General features: G+C 38.5%; 2 protein-coding genes across 2 annotated transcripts; one reads left to right on the top strand and one right to left on the bottom strand.

Annotated features, from left to right (window-relative positions):
* Positions 1–2,000: 2,000 nt before the first annotated feature.
* On the bottom strand, positions 2,001–7,816 carry LOC143875487 (Pentatricopeptide repeat (PPR-like) superfamily protein). The gene is made up of 2 exons (XM_077377052.1): positions 5,081–7,816; positions 2,001–3,009 (listed from the first exon to the last, which is right to left on the bottom strand). Exon 1 carries the CDS (start codon positions 7,732–7,734, stop codon positions 5,482–5,484), a length of 2,253 nt encoding a protein of 750 aa, XP_077233167.1. The 5' UTR covers positions 7,735–7,816; the 3' UTR covers positions 2,001–3,009; positions 5,081–5,481.
* Positions 7,817–9,021: 1,205 nt separating this feature from the next.
* On the top strand, positions 9,022–20,267 carry LOC143875486 (seven transmembrane domain protein). The gene is made up of 7 exons (XM_077377051.1): positions 9,022–9,180; positions 10,912–10,981; positions 11,840–11,899; positions 13,684–13,798; positions 18,057–18,172; positions 18,707–18,831; positions 19,902–20,267. The coding sequence occupies exons 1-7, from the start codon at positions 9,104–9,106 to the stop codon at positions 20,032–20,034; spliced, it is 696 nt and encodes a 231-aa protein (XP_077233166.1). The 5' UTR covers positions 9,022–9,103; the 3' UTR covers positions 20,035–20,267.
* Positions 20,268–21,075: the final 808 nt, after the last annotated feature.

Here is a 21,075-nt window from a genome sequence, read left to right as displayed (position 1 = left end):
TATGATAATCGGGCTCTTAATCAAATTTCTACATAGAACAACACCAACTTTTCATTAAGTGGTTCAAACAGTACACAAGTTCAGGGTCGCGAGAGAGGTCTGAAACCAATTAAGGGGAATTAATTTTGAAATATCATTTAGTTTTTTTCATTTGGTTTTAATTAAGGGGAATTAATTATATATCATTTGGTTTTTTCACCCTAAGCTGCTTTGCCTACAATGCAGCAACTCTACCACATCTTACACAAATTGGCATTACACATTATAGTAGCAACATGTAGGTCTTACGCTCATAATAAGGCAAAGTGGAGCTAAAGTCTATCTTAAAGACTTCCACAGTAAGTACATAAAGTTTCAAACATGATATGAATAAAGTCTTAAGCATCTATGAAGAATCAAATGCCATGATGTGAGAATGGATGTACTGAAATAAGAATTCTGTCAAATCTATCAAATAACTGGTTGCTCAATAATCCAAGACAATTGAATAGGTCATTCTAGATATTCTTTGTTGCACACACACAAGCATAAAATGATCTACATGAATCTAATTCCATCCATAGCCATGATTAAAGCAACCCAACATATGACCATGAAGATCTTATCACTGACATGTTACACTGAAGGGGAGACCCTGCCCATGCATGAGAATCAGCTATCCCATGTAAATAACTCATTTTTTCAGCAATGTAATATTCAACAACCAAAATTACTATGATAAAGGCAATAATTTAATTAGCAGGAACATATGCCTATGTCTACACAAAACAGTGGAAGGCCTACAAAGTCCTGATGGAGGGATGACAGCAGAATGGAGGAGTTCTGAAACCAATTAAGGGGGATTAATTTTGAAATGGCACCTCTAACCGTTGAAACTCTAGCAAACAGAAAATCAGCACACTAGATAATGGGTTTGGCTTGATTTATGATTGAACCCAACATGAGCCTGTATCACAGGCTAGCTGCCCTTGAAGAAGGCCCAATGCGGCTGGTTCTAGTGTCGCAAGGAGCAATTGGAGCACTAAATTTTTTCCAGATTCGATCTGAACTATCCGATCAGAGTTGATGTGATCGGTACGGCCGAGTGACCAAATAGTTCGGTCGGGTTGGGCCGTGGGTTCGGTCCAGTGTGCTCCAACGGCTAGTGCTCGAGCGGGTGCGATCCGAACCATCGGATCGCGGGATAATGGCTAGTGAATGAGGACCGTTGGGTTGTGTCCCAACGGTCAAGAGCCCAAAGGGTCCGATCCGCACCGTGGATGGTTGATCTAGCGGTTACGGGATTGGAAGGGGTTTTTACTCAAGTCAACAATCATTCCAGGATTGGTCTGGACCGTAGAATTGCGGATGGGCGCGATCTAACGGCCAGAATCAAACCCGCTCTGAATAGATACGTTGTAGAGGTGTAATTCAAATAGAAGAGTCACCAAAGATTATAAAAACAGTAGAAAATGCCCATTCCAGAAGAATTCAAATTTCACTTTGGCAGGCCCAAACTTTTTAATTCCAAAGCATATTCTCACTCTCTTACACTCTCTTTAATCCCCTACAAAGCTTTCTTTCTTTTTTTTCTTTTTTTTTTTTTTTTTTTTTTTTTTTTTTTTTTGAAATGGCCCTTACAAAGCTTTCTGTTTTCTATTTTTTGAAGTTCTCTTCAAGTGTATTGTTATTATGCAGAAACAGACACCTGGGTCTCACATACTTGAAAAATCTAAGGGTGATTCAGGTTTGGTGCCGTTTAGTACTGAACGTTATCAAGCAATTGGTTTAGCACCAGGCTTCATTGTATCTTGGAGACGAGTTCATGGTCCCCTTTGCACACTACTGGTGGGGGCGAGTATTGTCTTTTGGAAAGTGTTTACGCGCCTTGAAGTAACTTCGTTCATCTTTACACTACATCCAGTCATAATTTCCAACACTATTTACCAGCGACGAGGAAGTAATACTACTCTTTCATAGTAGACAACAAAGTTAGTGGTGATTCATAAGAAAGTCATCAATTATGTAAACTAGAAGTATTTACTTAGCAATATAGAGAAAAAAGGATAGACTTAAATATATTGAGCAATTGCTAACCATCAAGTCAGTAGAGACCAGAAACTGAATATACACAAGCTTAATAAAGTATCCTTCAAACGAAACAAACCAGAATAGGAATTTCAACATGCAAGCAATTTTGTGCTTCTGAATTTGTCACCTTCCTCTTTGTTTATTGCCTCTATGTCCAGGAATGCCTTCTTCCTCGCATGTACGAGTGTAGATACCATCCCTGCTACTTGGGACAATCCATTGTCTGCAAGCAAGCTTTTCCTTCATGGATGTTATTTGAAAATTCTTCTTCCCGACAATGGCCAGGACAATCCACATCTCACAAGGTTCCTTTGCCTTCACATATGACATTTAATTGTTCAATTCTTGGCCATGACAGACCACAATAAACTACTAAGGAGGGTCTTCTTGGATGCCATTGAGTGACCATCATAACACATTTTCTAAGGATAGTACACAACCATCCCTCAAGTATTCCAAGCTCATCTCCTGACTTTTGGTGACGACAGTAAACTTGCAGTGAGATGACGTTGTCCCTGGACTTTGCAAGGGAATAAGATTCCCCATACTGAAATAAGAATCATGGAAACACTTGCATGATTCCTTCCTACATATCTGAATACAATAAATAATCTAAACCATCTCTGAGTATGTCCAAGCTCATCTCCTGACTTTGCAAGGGAATAAGTTCACCAGCATACTGAAATAAGAATCATGGAAACACTTGCATGATTCCTTCCTACATATCTGAATACAATAAATAATCTAAACCATCTCTGAGTATGACCAAGCTCATCTCCTGACTTTGCAAGGGAATAAGATTCTCCAGCATACTGAAATAAGAATCATGGAAACACTTGCATGATTCCTTCCTACATATCTGAATACAATAAATAATCTAAACCATCTCTGAGTATGTCCAATGTCCCTCCCCTGTGCATGTGAAGTTTGACGGACCGCCTGAAAAGTCACTCAAATATGGATTAGCAAATTGTGATGCCATATTGACGGTAAAATATGTTTCAGCCTACACATCAATACAATTCCTTAAATTTATTTAAAATTATAAAATTTGCTCATGAGAAACACAAGGATAGACTTGTAGGGCCAAACTTTCAATTATAAAATGTAGAAATATGCACCACTCGTCGATAAATGTAAACGCAACCAATAAGGTTGCTGAAAGAATGACATTAAAAGTTTTCACTTTTAATCATGCCTTAGTTCTTGTGATCCAAATTAACTAATAAAAACAGGCTCTGTGATTTTCCTTTAAATAATTAAAAAAAATATGTGCCTGCCCTATCAGTTATGGTACAAGCTGAGCAAATCAACTGGTGTTTAGAGACTCGGACAAGAACTTGGTCAAGGTAAAAAGGAGGGTAAAAAGGGCAAGTAAATTTTTGACGCAGTCAATTTTTCATTAACTTAGGCAAATCAAAGGGGTTTTTTATTGGCTTAGGTCAAAACTTGGACTTAGATATCAAGGTAGAACCAAATTGACTCGGGCGAGTCGATGATTCAAGGAGTTTAAAACCACGATCAACACATTGAGGTCCTATGTTGCATCAGTACAGATACGAGTGATGGAATCAGACATAGGTGTCGAGTGTCGGATTTGGCAAATCTGGAAAAAAAAAGGATTTGTAGATTCACCAAAATAATTTAATCAAAGGTATTTGAACCAAACGAAATAAGAGGAGTTTCAAAGATTGTGTTTCTCATGCCAGGGAAGTCTCTATAACCTATGTTGCATCAGTATAGGTATGAGTGTTGGAATCCGACAAAGGTGTTGAGTGTCGGATTCGGCAAATCTGAAAAAAAGGATTCGTAGACTCATCTCAAAGGTATTTGAACCAAACGATATCTAACGGATCAAGATACCCATTCGCCCCAGTATAAATAGTAAGTATCTGTTCTTCTACTGTGAGAGGGGCTGATTGATTTGTTTGAGCAACTCGCGTAATCGTTGACGAAATAAGAGGAGTTTCAAAGATTGTGTTTCTCTTGCCAGGAAGGTCTCTATATTCTCTATATGTTGAGTGTCGGATTCTGCAAATCTGAAAAAAGGATTCGTAGATTCACCAAATTAATTTAATCAATATTTAAATTTAAATCTTTTACATAATAATCTGGCGATTAAAAGTAATACATTGAAAATTTTAATAGGCCAAGTAAATTTAATATTTTATCTCTATATAAAAAAAACTTGCTATTAGTATGGATAAAACTGAAAACATGCGATAATTGTAGAGTTGTGGCAGCAATATTCAGTATAGAAAGCATATCAAAGAGATTTAGAAGTGTCAGAGAGAATCTGTAAGTATTGGAATCCGACACATGTCTGACAGAGGTACTTCGTCCATTCAGAAGAATCCGTGTAACATGGTCTATAACTTAATAAGCCTGATGGAAAAACATTTCGGGTTTTCAGGTGCAAGTTATCATCAGGAACTGGAAAGCCAATTCTTTTTGTCACTGTAGGACATAAAATTGAGCCTAGACAGATTCCTCTGCCTCCAGAAAAGATTCCTCTGAAGAAGGTTTTTTTGGATCTTTTAACCAATCATGTTCAAAAGGCATTTGGGTTGTGGAAGACTCATTGAGCGTTATGTCCTGAACATCTCAAGCAAGAATGGTCCATGGAGCCTCAGGGAGCATATTTTAGAGATTGTGGACCGTTTAGAGACCTTTTGCATCTTCCTAAGCATATACCATGTAGTACTGACGACATAGAAGACTCGCTAACCTGAGAAGGAATTGAGAGAGTAGTTGAGAGAGTAGCTTGTAATTGGGGATAGACTGCATTTTTTTTCTTTTTTGGTTTTTCTGTGTTTTCTTAGCTCTCTCCCTGAGCTTTTTTATTGTTGCCGGATCCTCCTCGTTCCCTGTTGTGTCATTTATGCTGCCTTTTTAATAAAGTTTCCACTTATCACTCATAAACAATAAATAAGACGGGAAGATATCAAAACTGTGTCGACGGAATATGTAAGTTTATGGATGATAGAAGCAAAAATGAAGTAGAAGTTACCATAGCTTAGAATCAAGATGGCCAACATGTCGCAAGAACTAATTTGAGTGAACTTGGTGGGGAAGAATAGGTGGATCGATAATGGACAATTTCCACCACGGCAGCACAAATACTTGAAAGCAATGACAGTAGGAAAGATAATTTCTTTCCACTACTGTGTCCAAAAGTCAAATGATTTTAACTGATCATGTCATGAACATCTTAAAAATCCTGCCAACTTGAAAGCATTGATTTGTCGGCTTTCTCCACCTTCCCCATCACTGAGTGAAGAGAACCTTCCAACTATAACCTCCAAGTCCTCCTGGAAGAAAAAGCTGAGTGGGTTCACAAAAACTTGCAGTGCATCTCAGTATTCAGCATTGCCCTTTCTCTGTATCATTTCTCAACACAAGGTTGCATCTTTATTTTTCATGCAAGTGTTTATTATGGATCTGACCCACAAGACATTTCTCTATTGCTTCATCACAAAGCTCAAGGGTCATTTCCATGTTTCCCTCATTAAAATTTGCATCAATAAAAATGTTGTATATCTCCTTATCTGCGATCAAACCTTCTGCTCTCATCTCGTCAAACAGCTTCCTCGCCTCCGCCAATCTCTTCTTCCTCGAAAGCCCCTTGATGAGAGCATTATACGAACTATCTCTGAGTTTAAAACCTTTGCTTATCATTTCACCATGGAAGTAGCATGCCTCCTTCATATTCCTTGCTTTACAATGCCCCTTTATTAATATGTTATATGTGTTGCTGTCAGGCATCACCCCTTGAGCACACATCCCTCTATATATCTCAGTCGTCATCCGCATATTATTCCCAATACAATGTTGCTTCATAAGAGAATTATACGTAGTAGCATTCGGCATTATACCATTCTCCACCATCCAACTCAACAGCCTCTTACCATCTTCTAACATCCCCAATGTACAAAACCCATTCATCAATACATTAAAGGTCACAACAGTCGGCTTAACTCCTTTATCCAGCATCTCACGAAGGAGCCCATGTGCTAGATCCATCTGTCTCGATTTACAATAAGCATCCATAAGAGTAGTATAAGTAATTACATCAGGATGGAGTCCTGCCACTTCCATATCTTTCATGATCTTAATTGCTTGCTCTATATTTCCCGATTTACAAAGACCATTTATCAACGAATTGTACGTACAAATATTAAGCTCAAGACCCTTTCCACACATCTCGTGCAGAAGCTCGTTAGCCGTTTCCACCTCCCCACGTTTACAAAGTCCATCAACCAGTGCAGTGTATGTAAAAATATTAGGGGTCAAGCCCATCCTCTCCATCTGGTTGTGAAGAGCAAATGCCTCACTAATCCGATCATTCTTACAATAACCATCGATAAGTGAAGTATACGTAACTTCATCTGGGGTGAGTCCCTTACTAACCATCTCTCTAAAGAGCTTATCTGCTTCTACCATCTTTCCACTCCGACAAAGCCCACCAATTAGCGCAGTATAAGTTATCGCATCGGGACAGAGTCCTCTGTTGTTCATTTCATGAGCCAGCCTGTATGCGGCTACTAAATTGCTCATCTTGCAAAACCCATCAATGAGAGCTGTATAGACTACATTATCCGGTCCAATTCCATAACTAATCATCTTCCTAAGTACCTTCTCTGCGTCCGCTACCTTACCACTCTTACACAGAAGAACAATAATGCTATTATACGTAAACGAGTTTGGATTCAAACCCTTTAAACCCATTTCTCCTACAATGTGTAATGCTGTCTCAAGCTCCCCAACCCAACAGTATCCATCGACAACAGAACTGTAACTTATAACATCAGGTTTGCATCCCTTAGACTCCATTTCAAGGAGAAGGGTGTGGGCTTCTTTCACTCTCTCTACTCTACATAGAGCATGAATTACAATGTTACATGATGTGGTGTTCCAACAAATACCAAATTCTGGAAATTCACCATATACCTTCAATGCCACATCAATCTGATCAGCAGAATCCCCCAAACGTGAAAGGAGAACATTACACGAATCGACGGATATAATGAGACCATAATTCAACATCCGATCGAATAGATTTCTCGATTCATCGATCATTCCAACCTCTACAAGGACCTGGAACAAAATGTCAAAGACAAGGGGAACAGAACCCCAGTCTTTATAAGTGTATATCAACTGTTCGACGAAATGCCTGAACGAATAAACCAAATCCGAATTGGGCTTAACATTAGCCCAAAAGTCTAGAATTAGGGCACGAGCAGTTTTGGGATGTTCGGAAGAGACTGAGATTTGGATGACTATGCAGCGGGCCTCGGTGGACGGGGTCCGGCGCAAGCGGGCCCAGTCGAAGAAATCGAGGACTAGTTTGTAATCGGTTTTGATTTTGATGAGAACCCAGATGAGATGATCGGGTTTGAAGCGAGATTCGAAGGGTTTTAAGACACGAGGGAGAGGTTCAGATCGGCGTTGTTTGATGGCAGTGGAGATTTGGTGGACGAATTCGGAGTCTTTGATTGTGGGTTTCTTTGGGGAGTAGTCTGGAAAAGGCCTGGCGTTGGTGGAATTTGAGGGGTGTGGGTTTTGGGTTATGAGTCTAATGGAGGAGAGAAAAAGGGAGGGTTTTGGTTGGGGAGGGAGAATTTTGTGGAGATGTTTTGAGAAGGAAGGAGAGAACATCTTCATGTCATGTCTGAAGCAAGGAGAAAATGAACCCAAGGCATTTGTTAGTATTTAGTGGTACAACTTGGGTCGGGCTCTACCCGATTTTGGCTCCAGTTGGGTTGGGCTTCATGCGGTTTGGTTGGAAAAAAGCCAACCCGATTAAGTTGGGATTGGGGATTTTGGGCAAGCCCGACCTGTCTCGCTACTTTTATAGTTATTTTATTGTGAGCGGAACCTGACCCAACTTGATCCGGAGCCCGGTAGCATATCTCAGGGCCCGTTTGGATACCTCATATTTTGTATTTGGATTTGGAGTTTTGAATGCAAATTGAATAGATCCGATGGCTCATGTTGAGGGAGATAGAGAGGGGAGGGGGTACTTCCTAGGAGGGGAGGGGTTGAGGAGCAAAGAGGGTGAAGGCAACTGCCACATCTGTGAATTTCCGATTACTTATTTTCACAGCATATTTGGAAATCTTATTTTTTTTCACTGTCAGTCGCTGATTTAGAAATCAAAGGATTTGATCTAGATCCAAATCACGACACGAAAAGGGCTGCAAATGTGCAAATCAAAATCTTTTCGGCATCCAAATGGGCCCATTGTGTTTGTTCTGGGCCTACCCAAATCCAGCACGACCCAGAGGGGTTGAGTTTGGGTTGAGAGGTTGAGAGGTTGAGAGGCAGGCATGGTTAGGGTTGGCCTTACTCAACCAGAGGCTTGGATTGAGTCAGGCTAGGGTTGAGAGAATGCTACCACAGGTTGGGGTTAGGGTTGCCCTCAGCCGAACCTAGCTCAAGTTGCACTCCAAAATGCCAATAATGGGTGTGGCCAAAAAAAAACAAAAAGCCCAAATCTAGGTCTTGATTACAAGATAAACTAGATCCCTCATCTGAGACCAACAAAATTAGTTAGAGATATATAGAAAATTTCTTAGGGATTTGCTAGGTCCATCACAAAAGGCATTTCGAAGATGGTATGTCGCATGTCAAACTAGCCACCCCATGAATAAAGACAACAGCTTTTGTATCCATTCACAAGGTGGCTGGTCTGACATGCAACAGACAAGCCGCGAAATGCCTTTTGTACTGGACCCTAGCAATACCCAAATTTTTATTATAAGGAATGCCGTTATTAAAACAAGGGATTACCGATATGTATCATTTGTAGGTGTAGGTCCGTTATAATGCCTTTGGGGGCCCAGTTAGCCGATTATCTGAAGCCCACAGTGTAAAGCCCGCAAACGGCCCAGATGGCTCCATCAGTAATTTAACAAATAGTTGGGGTCTTGCTCTTAATACTCAACCTCTCCTTTCCTTTTTCTGTCCTCCAAGGCTCTCTCCTGGTCTTCGACTGGAACTCGCTAAAATACGCCAGGAGGTCTCTGAGAGAATGACGGTGTTTCACTTCTTCAACTGCGCCATCCTAACGTTCGGCCCTCACGCCGTCTACTACTCTGCAACCCCTCTGTAAGTCTTCCCCAATCTCCCCTTCATTTTTATTCTATTTACACATCTGCCATAATCCATCACTCTTCACCTACTTCAAACAAAATTCCTCAGTTTCAATTTCCTCTCTCTTTCTAATCAAATCTGAAAATAAAACCCTAATCGAGTCTCATCTCCTGATTAACACTGTTTCTTCAGTCCGATCTGAACTCGATTTTGACGGTATCTAATTATAGGTCTCATCGAACCATTGAAATTCTGCTCTCTTTGAAAATTTAAAAAGTATAAGGAATTTGTTTTAAAGGTATCTTATTTATCAGCTCTCTTTCTTGAATATCTGATTCTGAAATGTTTATACACTTTCTATCACCTATTTTTCAATATAGTATGGTTCAAATTAGCATGATGTGTATACGGCATAGGTGTCGATTGTGTATTCTGTGATATGTTTCAATGTGATGGATGCTTGTTTACTTAATTTTTTTTTAATCATTTTTCCTTAGGTTTAGTGAGCCTATACGCTAAATCATTTGCATTTCTTGGAATGTGAGAGAGCAAATATTCCATAACCCTACATAGATCTGTCACCTCATCAATATAAGGAGGTCATCCTCCACGGGATCTACCCTCAAAGTTCGCAATAGGTCTTCCATTGATCAGGTGTATGAAAACTTGAGATCTAAACTAAATGTGCTTGCAAGGGATAACGCTTCTGAAAAATCTTTTTAGAGCATATAGATTAGCATAGTTTATATCCGATGCTGATCGGCAATCCTCTTTATGTTGCTGCATAAGACTTTGCTGCATAAACTTCTTTTCAACTCAACCTGAGATGGATTTTTCTGATATGCTTGATCCCATTCTTATTTTTAGTTTCTGTAAAATTGGTTGTTCTTCATTTTATTTTCTGCATTTTCCTTATTTTAATTTTGATTTACTTCTTTGCTAGTTATTGTTGCTGTGGCCAAACACCGGTGCAACACAATCTGGTTGTCGATAACCAAACACCCAGACACCAAATTGTTTGATTTCAACAACACGCATAACGCCTTAATTTTTTTGTCTTTTTGGAATGATATAACACCTTAATCTTTTGTACGATAAAATTAATAAAATATAGAAACCATCACAAATCCGCAAGGAGCACAAATGATATTGCATAGATCATTACTAGGACTACATCCACAAGCAAGACAGCTAGTAAAAAAACTAAAAATCCATTATCACCATGATGAAAATACAAGTGGACCAAATACTAGCATACCTCTCAAAAGACACTGGCAGGCCCACTGAGATATACTCATTTTTCCACCACCAAAAATGGAATTAGACAAGCCCCTTCCCTTTGTAATTCCACCAACAAGGGAACCACAAACCATCACACTTTTGAAAAAGAAAATGCTATTTCACGATCGCTGCAACCCAAGACCCACCTAAAATGCTCTTTTCTCCACTTGACGGACAAAACCGAAAATGCCCTTTCAAGAAGTAGCATATTATATGAACAACCAAAAGACATGGGGACAGTGATTTTGGTATCACCACCCCAACTGCTGCCTTTAATTTGGTCAATGAGTTTAGATTTCCTTGCTCGGTTACCTTCTTCTTGTATTTTTTTTTAAATTTATGTTTATATCAAACAATCCAGATTCCAGAGTACTTAATATGTTATCTCAGAAGTTTGTGCAACCTATTTGTTTTATGTTCTATTTTGTCAAATTTTATCAACTTTCAATAAATGTTTGCTTGCAGATCAGAGTATGATACTATTGGAACTTCTGTTAAAGCTGCTCTTGTTTATCTTGGGACAGCTTTAGTAAAGGTTGGTAAACTAATTGCTTTCATTAGTTTCATAGATTTGTCACAACAATTTCAGTGTTGATTGGTTTAGTTCCATTAATGGGGAAACATTTTGCTTTAATTTACCTTCCGCTACCCTGTTCTTATCTGCTAGAGAAACACAAAGCAGAATTTGTAGGACACATCCCAATCTGCCCAACCCTTTGGTTGGATCATCTAAGGCGCAAGCATGCCCCACGAATTGCTATACAAGACCTATGTTCTCATGAGTGTGACCGAAAACATGTCGGCACGCTCATGGATAGTTGAGAAATTGTTATGTTGTATGTAAATTCCATGTTTATCTATTACTGTTCTCGCTGTACAGTTTAATTTATAATTTATGGAACTGTAGTGGGTTCATTAGCATGTATGGCTTTGTCAGCTTGTGTTGATTGGGGTTATTATAGTTTCACTTAGTGCAAACGTTAGAAAACATTTTTTTTTTCTCTCGTCTCATCTTACCCCTTGTGCATCTCAGCTGTGTCATGTGTCTCAACCAATACAAACCAGACATGATGAGATTTGGCTTAGGACTTGTGAATTGTCTGAAAATTCATAACTAATGAGTTTCTCGACTTCGTAAACTAGAAAATAATTCAAGTTGGTAAGTCGAGTCAGCTCAATCGAGTTTTTAAATCCATCTACTCTTTTAATCCTGACTTTTTTCACACATGAAACAATGTAAGTTCAAATAATTTTTTTTTCATACATTATTTATTTTGTATTCTACTAGTGTCATCACATTATCTTGAACTTCCCAAATTTTCTTTTCTTTTCCTTGTAGTCTGTAGTTAATAGTTCCCATGTTAAGTTTGACTTTATTTGTTTATGTGGGCAGCTTGTTTGCCTTGCAACCTTCCTCAAAGTATCTGAGAATGACAGTTTTGACCCATATCAGGTATTTCTTCTTAATTTTTTATCCAAGAACAAAGCATTTAGGTTTTTCCTGATGAAATCTACATTTATTCTTGGATGCTTCATTGTTATGTTTAAGGTTACTTCCGAGAGCATTTCTACTAAATAAACCTCTTGGGTATGAAAACCAAGGTTTTAAATTTCAGTTTTGGCTATAATTTCGATCCTCACCGAAACCGAAATTTCGGTCGAAATTCGGTAGAACATATCGAAATCCCATATGTTTCTCCCAAAATTTCAGCTGAAATTCTGTAAAGGAATAAAAAATAAATATTTTATCCAATATTTCGCCTAAATTTACCAAAATTTGGTAAATTTCGGCAATTTCGGTTTCAGAACGTTTTGATTTGATTTCGGTCCTCACCGAAATCCGAAATTTAAAACCTTGATGAAAACTTACTAACCAATAAATATTTGGCAATGCACGATTGTTTATTGGGTATTGATAAATATGCCTTCTCTTTAACCATTAATACCCCTTATAATTGTTTTATGACAATTGAACCTTTTGTGTTTAGTGAAACAACTAAACAGGGGAGCCCCCAGGTACACAAAGTGGACCCATTTATCATCTCCTAATTTTCATTTTATTCATTTTCTCATATTTCTTTAGATGAAAGGTATGTGTATGGAAAATCATCTGTGCTTGTCATGTGGGGTCAACTTGATGCCACCACTTCCTAAATAGTAAAACGAAGCGGAGTCAGCTTCCATTTAGTATCCGATCTTTGACCAGACGTTCGTAAATGTCAAACCATGAATGAAGTTTTATTGTCGCTGGCCATCATTTTTTCCATTATTTGTGTGTGTAGTGGTATCTGTCGAAGATCTGATTCTGTCTTAAGGGGGGAAAGATCTTGATTCAGCAAGCCATTTTATTAAATGTTAAGAGGTGTCCAGCTCTTTTGCATCAGAGAGACCTGCAGATTAAAGGAGATCTTTTTCATATCTACTCAATAAGAGGATAGCCTCTTGATTTTGTATGCCCCCGGTAAAAAGGAATATCAATTCTTTTGAACCGATTGATGGGTGCCTTAAATTGTCACCGTCAAACTTAATGGATACAATTCTTCCAAATACTAGTGTGAAACCATGTAGTTATATACGCATCTATAAACATGTGTGTGCATGTGTCATGTGCATGTGCGTGTGTGTGTGGTTTCACAAGGAGTAGAAACCGATTCAGCTTACTTGCTCCCAATAAGGTGAATTGGCTGATTTTTACTCAGGATTTTGGGTGGTTCCATATTTTCATGGAACTGCCCCATTAAACAATTTAAAATCCAATAACTAGCCAAATTGAAAAGTTGAAAATATATATTAAATTTTAAAGGAAACTAAAGGAGCAGGAAAAATTATCATTCAAAAAAAAAAGGAGTGGGCAAAGTTGGAAAGTTGAACTACAAGTTAAGGTGCATGATCGACAAAGTACGCTTTTAAATTTCAAGAATTTGTGTCACAAGAAAGAATCTTGAAGATTTTATTTCCATAATTCTTCTCATAAATTTTTCATTTATCTAGAAAAACATCTAGCAGCAAGGCATTGTTAAAACATTTTCCCGCTGGCTGGAGCTGGACAGGGAAGGGGGTTGCAACATCTGAAACTAAAGAAATAAAACCCAAGTATAGAGGCTTCTGTCGTCGTTTCTTTTTCTATTTCTGACTCATGGCTGCCATAATTCCCTTTCATGTATAATGCCTTGTTTCTCACATGAATGTGGAGTATAGAACTATAAACATTAATTTTTTGTTGCTCTTATTTTTCAGGAATTGTTGAAAGCATTAATTGGGTTTATAGATGTTGCTGGGCTTTATTTTGCATTGACACAGTTGACCCACCGAAACATTTCTCAGAATCATAAATTCCAAGCTGTTGGACTTGGTGAGCAAACCTTGTTCTATTCTTTGGGCTTAAAAAATGTAATTTCTTTCTTTCTTCCATCTCAAAATCATTAATGCCAAATTTTCAACTTTGATTGCCACATTTCATTTTCTTTGTTTCTATGTTCATTTGGGTTCTAAAGATATGGAGCTTTTAAGAATGCTGAGATGGCATTCTCCTAGTATTCAAGTAATGCCTTTTCACATAAGGGGGAATTCCCATGTAGACTTTATTTTTTCCTTGATGAGATTTGGACTTGAAGGAGTTGGATATTTCTTTGTCATCTTTGTGTGCTCTGGGTTTGTGTTTGCTGATATCTTAAGCTGCAATTATATCTTTACTAGCCACTTTATAAAGGAGTAGAATATGAAAATTATATGAATAAGATCCTTAGTGATATCTTAATATGTGCATTTTAGTAGGTAGCTTTTGCTATTTGGTATATCAAACATTCTAAACATGAACTGGTGTCCATGATAGTCATTTAGATTGTAGTCACCAACACAGGTGGAACTTTGGCACATCCTTTCAGTACGGGACATTGGCGCATCCTTTCAGTACTCGACTTTCAACCCAGTGTCCAAAGTCAGCCTTACACTGATGCAGGAAATTTTCAATTACAACATGACCAACACATGCCAACACTAAGAATATCACATACCAACAATAAAAAGAAATTACATTTAGGCAATATTGCGAATATAAAGTCAATAGGAGGAACACTTGAATATGCCTGAGAAATGATGGGGGACCATCCCTAGCTCCCTAAAATTCATATTATTAGAAATTGTACCAATATCAATATTAACTGAGGACCAATAGGTACTTATGACCATGTTTTTAAATTTCGGATTTTGGTGGAGACCGACACCGAAATCAACAAAAACCGAAATGGTCATTTATTTGGCCGAAATTTTGGAATTTCGGTCGAAATTTCGATTTTGCCCGAAATTTAATATTGAATAAAATACCATTTTGTTTGTGGTACCGGATTTCGACGACCAAAATTTCGAAATTTCAGGGTCCGAAACCGGTAATGAAACCGAAATTTTAAACCATGCTTATGACATGGGATGACATCAAGTCACTTGAGGCACGAAGAGAGCCCATTCAAATTTTCATGGGGGTTGATTTGAGGGTTTCCTTGCTCCAAAAGGAATCCTATTACTACTAGATCTGTTAAGCCCTAGTGTTGGTAGGAGTCTACTGTTAAGAGTCCTGGTTGAGTTAGCAGTTTTATTTTAAGAAGGTTGAGTAGTTTATTTGTCGTAGGAATGTGTCCATGTAATAGGAGTTCTAGTCAGAATAGGATTTTATTCTTTCGCAACTAGAGTTTGATAGATGTTGGGAGTCCTAATCTTCCTCCCCTTGAATTTTTGTGGGGTTGGAATTCTCTATAAATGTAATGGTCAATGGCCCTAGCTACTATGTTGATTGATTGAAAAAAAGATTTGAGTTTAACTCCCAAGCAATAGTGTGATACCTCTTGCAAAGGGGATCCAGGTTATTGATTTGTTATTTGCTTTCTTGGTCTTTTCTTCTTTTCCCCTTCTCTTTTATTTTCTTTATTTCCTTCTACTCATAGCCATCAGCCACCTTCCCTTACCTGTTTCCTCTTGCCCTTATACCTCCACCTACGACTGTTCAAGAACCTTCATCCCTTGCTGCTACACTCATCGCCCCCACAGATTCCATTTTCCTTGCCTTAATTCAACCCAAACCTCACCGTAAACCATTCCGCTACATGATCATATCAACATCTCCTTTCCCTATGTTCTTTTTGGTTGCTCAATGGTGGCTGGGAAAGTAGAGGAATAAGAAGTCAAAAGGGATTAGACAAGCATGGAAGATGTCTAGAAGAGTAGTGGAAGAGTGGCAAGTGGTGTTTGGTTGCACGGCAATCCTCTAGAAGAGTAGTGGAAAATGTAGGGGTGTCATTACCGATATAGAGTGTCGGAGAGAGAGAGAGAGAGAGAGAGAGAGAGAGAGAGAGAGAGAGAGAGAGAGAGAGAGAATAAGACAAGACCTTTTCTACTCTTCTTCCTCCCAAATTTCTCCATTTTGGTGAAATTTGGTTGGAAGATGAGGGGAGGGAACATTAGCACCACATGGGCACCACGTAGGAAAAAAGGCAGACATCAAATGGAGTTTCAATGCAAATTTGGCAACCAAACTTGGTCTGGCATTTCAAATTCCACATATCCCTCATCCTTCTTCCACATTTTGGGCAACCAAACAAGCTCATGCTGGCATCCTCAAAGATTTCCCAAGCAAAAAAATGCACTTTTCTTCAACTTTATGGTGCTTGGTTGCCAATTCAGCATCGAAATCCCTAGAGACTACCAGACAAGTTTCAGAGGTAATAATTGCATATCTGGTGACAGGGCATCAATGTCTCCTCCTTGTACTTCCCAAGCCATATTTCTAAAAAAGGGGAGGAATATGACTTGGAATATTATACATTCTCTCTCTCTCTCTCTCTCTCTCTCTCTCTCTCTCTCTTCCATCTCTCTCATCTCTTTCTATATTGGTAATGACACCCCCTCCCACTGCTCTACGAGGTTGGCAACAAACACTACTTATCACTATTCTACAAGGTAAATTCTAGATAAATCAAGTGTTTGTCTCCTCCCTATGACTACTTATACCACTAATCTACAAGGTAACTCTACCTGTATCCAAAACAGAGCCTTAGATTTCCCAATCCTGTGACCCTCAAGAATCTGGCCCTCAGCCCACCGAACATATCCAAACCATAGGTCTGACCTGCAATCAATCTAGATCTCCACAGCCCCCCAAAAATATCCTGACCTTAGATATGACCTGCGATCAATCTAGTTCTCAGATCGGACCACTGAACCTCTTTTTCCTACAACCTGGAGCCATTAAAGTCCCAGATCCTTCAAGAACATTTACCCAAACCTGTCATAGGCCTAAAACCCTACCCAAAATCCAATTTTTTTTTCTAAACCTAGTTAATCCTTACCTCTAAATCTCACCCTGCAGAAAACTCGTAACCAAACCGTGCACTTAAGATCCACTTTCTTGGACTGATCGGCCTGTAACCATCCTAAACAGTCCATATTGCCAACCCCTCCCCATCAATTACTTACACCAGTCCCTTTAATCCTACCCACTCTAATCTGTGAATAGCCCCCCCCAACAAAAAAAATATCCTGACCTTAGATACGACCTGCGATCAATCTAGTTCTCAGATCGGACCACTGAACCTCTTTTTCCTACAACCTTGAGCCATTAAAGTCCCAGATCCTTCAAGAACATTTACCCAAACCTGTCATAGGCCCCTACCCAAAATACAATTTTTTTCCTAAACCTAGTAAATCCTTACCTCTAAATCTCACCCTGCAGAAAACTCGTAACCAAACCGTGCACTTACGATCCACTTTCTTGGACTGATCGGCCTGTAACCATCCTAAACAGTCCATATTGCCAACCCCTCCCCATCAATTACTTACACCAGTCCCTCTAATCCTACCCACCCTAATCTGTGAACAGTTCCCCCCCCCTCTCGCAGCATTTCTATTTCCTTAACCTTTCAACAACCTATAAAACCTGTGCATGAACAGTTTACCTGTGTGAATTGTCCAGCCTTTGAATTTCATTTTCCCATGAGCTGGATCAAAGCTACTTATATAATGGTCTTCTCTTAACCGCCCTGCACCACGAAAGCTTTACCAGCGACAAGCAATTAGAATGCTATGCACAATACAAGTAGGGGGAAGGCCAAGCTTAAAGGCTAAAGGGTAGACTGGGTGGCTTTAACTCACCTTGGTTTATAAATTTCGAAGGCCATGGCTTTCTTCAGGATGTTTTTGTTTATGTAAGAGGATTGTAGTAGGTATGGTGCATTAGTCCACCTATGCGAAAGTTTCTTGTGGTTGTGGTTTCCTTCAGGTGTGTATTAATGCATAAATTAGTAATTTAGTTTCCTCTTTTCTATGGGCCTTGTATCTACATTGGTTATCTCTGTATTGAAGGCATGTAACTTAACTTCCTTGAAACCACTATGATCAACTATTTTCTGGCATACATTGGTATATGGATACATGAAAGTATATATGTCATCGTGATTTATATATAAGGACTCTATGTGCACAAATTATGCATGTGCTCTAACTAGCGTGCACATTTTAATTATGTCTCTGTATTGATAAATGGTAAGCTCTTGTGGAATGTAGCACGTTGAAGAAGTTTCGTCACCTTTATTGCTAATGATGCCATTTTTTGCTGTTTTCAGGTTGGGCTTTTGCAGATTCTGTTCTACACAGATTAGCACCCCTTTGGGTAGGTGCGAGAGGATTAGAGTTTACATGGGAATACATTCTGCAAGGCCTTGAAGCAAATGCAAATCTGGTTTGTTCCCCTTAACGCTCTTTTTTCCTCTTTTTCCAACTTGGTTGGAGTCAATTCATTTTGGTTGCAATCTGAATCCAGTTGTCAGGAATTTGACTAATTGATCCATGAAGTTGTGGTCAAGCAACGAGAAATATGAAAAATGCATTAAATGTTGAACGGTGGTAGTAGTTAAAATCCCTAGCTACTGATATTCCCACTACCATGTTTTGATAACAAGACTCTGTCTTATTATTTAACCAGCTGTCAAAGGCTATTACAATTCCTGTAAAACCCTCAGCAGCCAATTAAAAAAGAAAATACAAGGTGAGTTTGTCCCATTATCAAAACACAGTAGTACCAATATCAGTGGCCTATATGTGTGTGTGTGTGATTGTGTGTGTGTGTGTGTGTGTGTGTGTGTGTGTGTGTGTGTGTGTGTTGTCTTCGAATATTCCCGAGCAATTGACTCAGCTATCAACCTGACTAGTTGAACATGTTAAATTTGTGATGTTCTTAATTGTTCCTAATTTTTCTTTTTTATTTTGGGTGTAGGTATTAAATGTATCACTTACTGCATTGGTATCGTTGATGTGGCTACGAAAGAATAAGCCCAGGACTCTAATTCCTATAATTTATGCTTGTGCTGGGATACTTGCGACCATGCCCTCTATCACAAGGTCTGCTTCTAACATGGCTTTTTTAATGGTAATTGAATTAAACAAAAAGAAAAAGCAGGAAATTCAAGGAGACCGAGGGGGTCTTAGAACAAAAGAAGGCAAAACAATAGCCAAGCAAAAATCTTCATGTGGCTAAAAAAAACAAATATCCTCAAGGAGAAAGAAAATGAAAATTCGAGACTACATCTCTATTGACACTAGAATGAGAAGTCTATTGTACTTTTCCTTTATTTATTGAGCCCTCCAAACTATATACCTCAGGTATAAATTCATATAAACTATACTAGTAAATGGGATGTTTGAAGTGATAAAAGTGGTATGGGGTTGGAGATATGAAATTTAGTGGGTGGGTCCATTTCAGGATGAAATGGCATAAATATGGTTCAAATATGAAGTGGGTGAGAACATTTCGGTATTGGTGAAGACAAAACTACCCCGATTCTTGCTTGTAAGGTCCACTCTATCAAAAAGAAAGGGAACAAGTTATAACCTTAGCAGGAGGTGAGTTACAATGGTTGGAAACACTTGGTGTTTGAGAAGACAAAACTACCCTGATTCTTGATTTTAGGAAAGAAAAGGGATCATGGATTAACAATCACTGGAGATGGTTGCATTATTGATCCCACATTTTTTTGAATCACTCATGCCTTGTTTCGAAATTGTTAGATATTCACCGCAATGCCTATCCAAGAGGCAGCTAATACATGAAGATTATTTCAAACGATGACATGTAAGTGTAAGGGCTTGAGGTGGTTGTTTATGATGGGTGGGCTAGTTTTTCTTTCTTCTTTTTCTTTCTGAATGGTTGGTGGGCTAGGTTATTTTCATTGTAATTTCATATTCGGCTTACCATTCTGATAGCTGCTTATTTTGAGCAGTTGATTCATCTGGGCAGTTAGATTCTCTGCTTTATGTTTCTCATTTTGCAAGTAATTATTCATAATGTTGTATGTTGCATATATGGCAAATTGGCAATACATATACAGTTTGTATCATTGACTAATTTTTCCAGAACTTTTTAAGCTCTTCTCTATCCTTGGCATGCTAAACAAAATGTATGTGTTTTGCAGCTATCTGAGACGAGGTTTGGGGTGGCACCTTCACAAGGTGGTGGGTTTTGAACTGTTTTCGTCGCTGGTTATGGCCTTTATAAGTTGGCAGTTATTCTTCGCTTGTCAGAGGCTAACAAGGCCGTCTGTTTGAGAAACAGAGATCATGGCAAATCAGGTTTCCGGCATGTCGCATTTTTTCCCGGATGAAACACCCTTCCAGTTTTATTTCCTTCCTGAGATAGCCCACTAATTTTTTTTATAGCTTTCTGTTATGATGGTTTGTAGGAGCCATAGAACCCAGAATGTATGCACAGCTGCATTAGGCTATGACAAAAACAGAGCATATTTTATTATTGCTGATATTCTGAAATTTTCCTTCCCTCTTATCTCTATCCTTTTTTTCTTTTTTGGCTCTTCTTTGGCAGGAAAATTTGACCACCCTTCTGAAGGATTTATGCTTGTTTTAGTTATTTAGGGAATCAGTTGAGATTATTGATGAATCTGAAATGATTTTTCCATAAATTTGGAGCCTTTCCAAATTTTAAGATTCAAATTGCAGGTTCTTCAACAAAGTTATTTTTTCTCCCACAGTGCCTGCCTCCATTGTGAATTACTTACACTGATTTTCTTCCCTTCATCTGCATTACTGATTATTTATTACTGCTTATTTCTTGGGTGAACTACCCTTCTTATTCTTATTCTTCATTTCTTCTCTTTATTCTTAATTTTTAGGGTTTAACTCTTAAAAATCGAGAAGAAGTAGACTGGACAACAACTAAAAGCAGCCCAGACGATGAATAGTCCAACTCACTTTTCTAGAGAGTAGTGTATGTGTTTGTTTTAAGGCATCCAACATTATTACATGCTCATATTGTTGATTTGATGTTGTTTGAAAACATAGAAGTACCAAAGAAATTTATCAAACAATGTCACATAACTATATGTTTCTCGTAGATGGATGTCTCGCCTTGAGTAACCCCAAATTAATGTAAAATTCTTCCCAACCTGAATGACTGTTATCTTCCAGCCCAGAGTCAGATTGTGCTAATAGCCCTCGACTCGATGTCCTCCCACTCGTCATCTATTATTTTCTTTAGGTTGCTACACTATTTCTTTAATGCCTTAGCTAGGCCATGTTGAAGCTACTTCTTCATCAAAATTTTCGGATCACCCTGTACCTCTGAACAACTCT

Source organism: Tasmannia lanceolata, unplaced genomic scaffold (genome assembly GCF_043159265.1).
Source record: "Tasmannia lanceolata isolate RefF3 unplaced genomic scaffold, GAP_Taslan_0.1 ptg000004l, whole genome shotgun sequence".
Classification (NCBI taxonomy): domain Eukaryota; kingdom Viridiplantae; phylum Streptophyta; class Magnoliopsida; order Canellales; family Winteraceae; genus Tasmannia; species Tasmannia lanceolata.
The sequence above is the reverse complement of the archived record's forward strand: the minus strand, read 5'-3'. Positions and strand labels throughout refer to the sequence as shown.

What these genes read in the sequence shown, in the direction of transcription:
- LOC143875487 (XM_077377052.1), bottom strand. Translation starts at nt 7,734, where the DNA reads ATGAAGATGTTCTCTCCTTCCTTCTCAAAACATCTCCACAAAATTCTC.
- LOC143875486 (XM_077377051.1), top strand. Translation starts at nt 9,104, where the DNA reads ATGACGGTGTTTCACTTCTTCAACTGCGCCATCCTAACGTTCGGCCCT. An exon ending in ACAGTTTTGACCCATATCAG is followed by an intron (nt 11,900 to 13,683) that starts GTATTTCTTCTT and finishes CTTATTTTTCAG; the next exon opens with GAATTGTTGAAAGCATTAAT. An exon ending in ATTCCAAGCTGTTGGACTTG is followed by an intron (nt 13,799 to 18,056) that starts GTGAGCAAACCT and finishes TGCTGTTTTCAG; the next exon opens with GTTGGGCTTTTGCAGATTCT.